The sequence below is a fragment of the Oreochromis niloticus genome, linkage group LG10, assembly GCF_001858045.2.
Source record: "Oreochromis niloticus isolate F11D_XX linkage group LG10, O_niloticus_UMD_NMBU, whole genome shotgun sequence".
In the NCBI taxonomy this organism is placed as follows: domain Eukaryota; kingdom Metazoa; phylum Chordata; class Actinopteri; order Cichliformes; family Cichlidae; genus Oreochromis; species Oreochromis niloticus.
The window spans coordinates 28,322,881-28,328,880 of record NC_031975.2 but is presented as its reverse complement, the minus strand read 5'-3'; the positions used below and the strand labels follow the sequence as shown (position 1 = coordinate 28,328,880).

At 39.4% G+C, this 6,000-nt stretch overlaps 1 protein-coding gene across 1 annotated transcript; it reads right to left on the bottom strand.

The window, feature by feature from the left end:
- Nucleotides 1–242: 242 nt before the first annotated feature.
- Nucleotides 243–4,441, bottom strand: btg4 (B-cell translocation gene 4). Its single transcript, XM_003453463.5, has 4 exons — nucleotides 3,955–4,441; nucleotides 2,343–2,480; nucleotides 1,019–1,301; nucleotides 243–706 (listed from the first exon to the last, which is right to left on the bottom strand). Exons 1-4 carry the CDS (start codon nucleotides 4,356–4,358, stop codon nucleotides 503–505), a joined length of 1,029 nt encoding a protein of 342 aa, XP_003453511.1. The 5' UTR covers nucleotides 4,359–4,441; the 3' UTR covers nucleotides 243–502.
- Nucleotides 4,442–6,000: the final 1,559 nt, after the last annotated feature.

Here is a 6,000-nt window from a genome sequence, read left to right as displayed (position 1 = left end):
TGGGGTGGCTGTATAGGCAGTGTCGTTAGCTGATTGTTCTTACACACTAATCACTAACTACACTACCAGTACAACCACCACACACCCCAGCACAGCTGTATTTGTTTCCAGACTGACCTGCTTTACAGATAAATATAGATTCAGCTTTTTCAAAGAACATTTGAGATTATTTATCTAAAAGTGCTAAATGTTAGGTTAACCAGAGACCGTTTAAGAGAGGGAGAAAAAAATCAAAAACAACATGTTATGGCCAGTAGAGCTGGCATGAATCTATTTATTTCTTTTCAATGACAGTTCAATGTTACTTTATTCACACTTTAATTTAAAAAAGGCAATTAGAGTGAAGAATTATTTAAAATATCAATTTTCAAATTTTAAAAACATACTTAAACAGCATTACTTTAAATCAGGTACAAATAAGCTTATCCTTTAAAAGATGTACAAAGTCTGTGGCCTAAATCCAACATGAGCAGGAACCAGATTCTGGTTTGTAGCTTTAAGGCTAGGATCGCGATTTGCTGACCCAGTGGTACTTGTCAACACGAGGCCCAGTGAAGGTAAACGTGGCTCGATAGGATCTGAAGCCTTTCTGGCTTGAGAACTGGGCTCCAGCAGGAGCGCCATGAGGTGGGAACATGTCTCCAGGAAAGCCTTTCCGCTTCTCCCTCAGCCAGGTCTGAGGGGCACCTGGAGAGAACTCGCTGAACTGAGGACGGGTACAACAAAGTCATTTAGAAAACCGAGATCTCTTAGAGAAATATTTAAGTCACTAAAAATACTTTTTTAAATCTAGAGCTTTGCAATTTTCATTCAGCAGAATTAAATTGTTTTTTACCAAAATTCAGACTCTGCTCCTGAAGATGGTCAATAGACCTGCACTTTCAGGAAGCCTATTCTCCAAGTCTTACCATGTTAGTAAGCTTAGAGAATGAAAATGTTCAGATACAAAATGCTACCATCGTCATGCAACAAGCTTGGGAGACTTTAAATTGTACTGTATTCCATATATTGAACTCACCCTGTAAACACTGTTGGGGTTGCTGACAGTTGGAATGGTTTTGGGTTCACTGTTCATGGGTGGGATTTGAGGAGGGCAGAGAGTTGAAAGGCTGCTGCTGCTGGTACTCGTACTCATGCTGTTGTCTCCACCTCCGTCTTCATCCTCATCTGAGGAGCTTCCTGATGGGACGTCGAGACTTGCCCGTTCCACAGCTTCATGGATGCGGCGGGATAATTCCCCATCACCGCGTCGACAGTTGTCCACCGCTGAGACGCAGAATGGACTGCTATGTTCACCATACCTGCAGGGATTCAAAAGAAAATTAGACAAACTGCCAGCAAATTCAGGTTTCACACTTTATTGTCATTGAACATGTACAAAGAAAGGACTATTCCATTATGAGGCCAGTATATGCACAAACCAGAAGTTCCACCTTGACACTGCTCTAAACATTTGTTCCCCCATGTCTCCTTGTTCTGTTCTAGAAATCTGCCAGAGGTGTGACCACATCAACCCGACTCATGTGCTTCAAACTTATTTAGTTTAGGGGCAGGAAATCAGGACAAAAGCTCCAGCAAGGAAGCAAAATCAGCCCTTTTCAGTACAATCCATTTCCTCCCTCAGCAGCAATCATCAAGTACACAACTACGAACAGGGGTAGGCAACTCCAGGCCTCGAGCGCCGGTGTCTTGAAGGTTTTAGATATCACCCTGGGTCAACACACCTGAATCAAATGATAAATTCATTACTAGGCCTCTGGAGAACTTCAAGACATGTTGAGGAGGCAATTCACCTACCCCTGACTATGAATACACTAGTACATGTCCATGCCAATGACAAACTTAATTACCAGTAATCAGATGCTTATTTGTTAAAATGAAATTACAACTATAGGTGTGGTAGATGCACAGGGTAAAATAATTAAAAAAAAAAAAGTGGTCATTTTATCATCTTGCCAAATGGTTGTCAGCCAATGTAATCGTATAGTGATATAGATAAGAACCTTTACTTTGGCTGTTAACTCCAGGTGGTCTAGGAAAAGTTCAGATCAAGGAAGATTTTGTGTATTATAGCAAGAAACTCACTTTATTGAGTCAACATTAGGTTTGTAACTCACTGAACCACTTGCTAGCTCTAGCTTTGACATAAAGACACTGATAACTAATCATATCACCATCTGTTTGAGCCATAAAGAAAATGTTTATTAAATCAATTTATTTGCAGTTTTCCTCAAGTCTGGTCACTGTGTTGTTGATCAGTAATTTTAGAGCTGCATCAGAACTCTTGTCTTTGAAACCTGCAGCGTTGCACAGATGCAAGGTGACTAATGATTAAAGCGAACCTGCAGGACACCTCTCCAGGGTCGACCCACACCGTCAGCTCTTGGGGCAGGCCTAGGTCCTCGTACCTCACCCCGCTCCGCTCGCAGGCCTGCTCCAACACCGGGTCCTGCAGCCGAACACTGTTCATACGCAGACACCTGAAAAACACCGGGCAGCTCAAAGCAAGTATTTTATCTAGTGTTGCAATTTCACTTGGTCACCAAGACATTAAGTCCAGTAAAGATCCAATTAAAACAAATGGAAGAGTAGTAGCTGGTGCCAGTTAAAAGCGGTTTATAGCCAGACAAGTGGGAATGACATCGGCACATTAGTCCTTTAAATGGTACAAAAACAAACTGTACATCTCCCTTTCATGAATCATAAAATTGTAGGATTTCTTTATGTGCCGAATCAAATAATGAAGACAGTATAGAACTATAGAATTACCTATAGTGCGTTCATGTTTTAATAACACCCGATATTAAAGGGCCTAGCACCACTCAAAGAGAGCAGTGGAACGGAGCTTCGTGCTTTTACTCTAGTACTTAAATACAGCTGCAATGCAAATGTATTTCTATTGTGCTGGTTTCTACTCCTGCTCAACCGTAAGGTGTCTTGTACTTTGAGCTGCACGTCCTCAGACCTCTCCTTTGGCTGCTCAGATGAAGTGAGCAATTTGCAGGTCAGGCATCATTCTGAGCAGCTGAGCAAAGCTTAGAATGAACCTGCCAACATTTAGATGGATATCCATTATGTTTCTGTGAATAAACGTGAGAGCTACAGTCCTGCTTCTTACTGAGGCCAGTAGAGTGGAGCATTACAACACGCCCATTTTTAAGTGTTTTCCAGGCGTTTTGATCATTTACAAGGTTAAATAACTCAAGTATAACAGTTGGTGTTTTATGTAAAGAATCAATACTTTTAATTACAAACTGAGTTCATAATGTTTGTTGCATTTCTGAAGGCATCAAGAGTTTCATAACCTTACAATTTTAAAGCTTTGGTAGTCCAGTATATTTAATACAATCACCAGCTGCAACATTAAAGTGATGTTCATTAAAAATAAAATCAGTATGTATCAAAATATACAAATTATTAACAAAATTACTGAAGCAAGCACATTCATTAAGAATTTTAATTGAGAAACGTTTACCATTACTTCAGCAGCCAGACCTTTAAGTATAGATACTTTGCAAAATAGCTGTTCACTACAAACAGTTCTCAGGCTCCAGCTCAGTCACTTCAATTCATTTTTATCTATATAGCACCAAATCACAACAGTCTCCTCAAGGTAGTTTATATTCAAAGGTAAAATCTCTGCAATAATGCTGTGCATGCAAAACATGTACATAAACCACCAGTCTGAAAAACAATACTCAAATCATTTTATTTTTTAAACCATTTAGTTCTGATCAAATGATTTCCTGTGGGTCCCCGACCAACTTGTCTTTGGCCAATCCATACAACTTAAAAGGAGAGTGCCAAATGGATACAGATTCAAGTTTGTTTCAAATTTTCTTCTCTTATATTTAATTGAGTTTTAATTTTTAAAATTACATTTGGTTAAATTTAGTTTTCAAAAGGAAGCAGGACCCTCAGCTGGACCAAAAGCATTTGCTTTTGATTACTGACCTGTAGGCCTGACCCCTGGCAGGTGTACTTGGGTGCCAGTGGTTCTTGTAGTTCTCAAACAGAAGGGAGGTGAGGGAAGCAGCAAAGCGCTCTCTGCTGTCGTTGTCCAGACATCCGTATCTCTTCACCAGCCGAGCCAAAAAGAACACAGCGGCAGCAATTTCCTCCTTCATGGCGACACACTTACCGAGCCCAGCAAACTCAAACTGTATTTTTTTTAAAAATGATCTCTTCAGATAAAACACATGTAGGGATCCTAGTACCACAGAAAATAAAAACTCCCAGAGCAAAGTGAAAACCAAACAATTCAAGCAAACATATTTGCTGCTGAAGCTCAACAGAGAACTCAGCTTGGATTGTAAGGCTGCTTCATCAAAGATACAAAAACACAAATATAGCCACATGCATCTAAATGTGCAAACGCAGCAGTGCCATTCTCAGCAGTGAAACCTCACTCAAATCAAATTCTACGAGTTTTTAATAAAACCACAGTTCAGCTGTGTGACCAGCTGCCACAGCTGATGCTGATTTACTTAATGACTCCTCTCAGGGTTAAAATGTAAACAACGCCCTCTCTGCACTTTTTCAGTGTTAAAATGCCCCAAATTTGATGAAATGAGTGAACAGTTCTATGCAGCAGAAACAGACTTCTACATTAAATCTAAGAAAGAAGAAGAGATAAGAAGAGTAGCATTTCTGATGATGGTGCAAGTTTGAAAAAGTTGTTTTTACAACTTATATTTATTTCTTTGACTCAGCTTAATTTAAAATCAGTTTCACTTACATATTTATGGTGGTACTGTTGTGCAAGACGGTTCTGGGGCCTTTCTCTGTGGAGCTTGGATTTTCTATACTTGGACATGTTTTCCGTGGTTCCTCCCACAGTCCAGAGACATGCATGTTTAGAGTGATTCTAGAAATATGCAGCCCATCATAATCCTAGCAAGATATTTACCTCTGGAGTTGTTAGTCAGTGATTACATCAAGCCTATTTTGTCATGTAGAAGTAAAGCTGCCCTTAACCAGACACTAACTGATATGTGACTCTAATCGTGCTTGTAATTGATTATTTAGTTTTATACAACGAATATGTAACTTGCAAGGAAAAAGAACAATAAACATGTTTTTGTTATTCATTTGTTTGGCATTCACAAACAGCCTATTTTGTTACCTGACTATATACTGTGATATAATGAAGATACAAGGAATAACGTGATAAATTAACATGGCTGTCATGTCAAGTCTTTTCATACATGAGTGAAGCAATTGTGCCGCAGGCCTGGCAAAAACCATTACAGTGCACAGAAAGGCCGAGGCGGGGAATGCAGCTGTGAGATACTAATGTAAGTTTTCCAAACAGGTTATCAGACAAGTCTGAGGCCAGTGCCTCTGATTTAGCCAAGAGTGAAACAAACCAGACACTTTTTTGGTAGATGCAAGTGAAACTTTCCTCTAAGTAAGCCTGGAAATCATTACCTTGATAAACGGATTAATCGGTCAACTATATTAACAAGGGAATCTGTGTTTTTTCAGGTTTTAACATGACTACTAGTCATGTGATCTAATTCAAACACACATTTTTGCCTTTCTTTTTAACCTCACTAATAAAAAAAAAAAAAAAGTTTCTTTCCTGTGTTTCACTTACCCTATCCCCTTGAACCTTGACGGTTGTACTGGGGACCCAAGTAAGCTTCACGGTTGTGTGCATCACCGTTGGTGTTTTAGTCTTTTCCATGTTGCTGATGCTTTGATACTGCTCTCTTACTCTTTATATAAATAGCTCTCTCATATGTGCAAAAGTTTTAGGCAGGTGTGAAAAAAAATGCTGTAAACAAAGGATGCTTTCAGAAATATAAATGATTATTTATTGGCTCCAAATGTATTCTGCAGCAGGACGACGACCCCACACACACAGCCAAAGTCATTAAGAACCAGAGATGGGCAGTAACGCGTTACTTGTAACGCGTTACTGTAATCTGATTACTTTTTTCAAGTAACGAGTAATGTAAGGGATTACTATTGCAAAAACGGTAATTAGATTACCGT

What these genes read in the sequence shown, in the direction of transcription:
- btg4 (XM_003453463.5), bottom strand. Translation starts at nt 4,358, where the DNA reads ATGTGGCTATATTTGTGTTTTTGTATCTTTGATGAAGCAGCCTTACAA. An exon ending in GCCAGGGGTCAGGCCTACAG is followed by an intron (nt 2,481 to 3,954) that starts GTCAGTAATCAA and finishes GGTGTTTTTCAG; the next exon opens with GTGTCTGCGTATGAACAGTG. An exon ending in CCTGGAGAGGTGTCCTGCAG is followed by an intron (nt 1,302 to 2,342) that starts GTTCGCTTTAAT and finishes GAATCCCTGCAG; the next exon opens with GTATGGTGAACATAGCAGTC.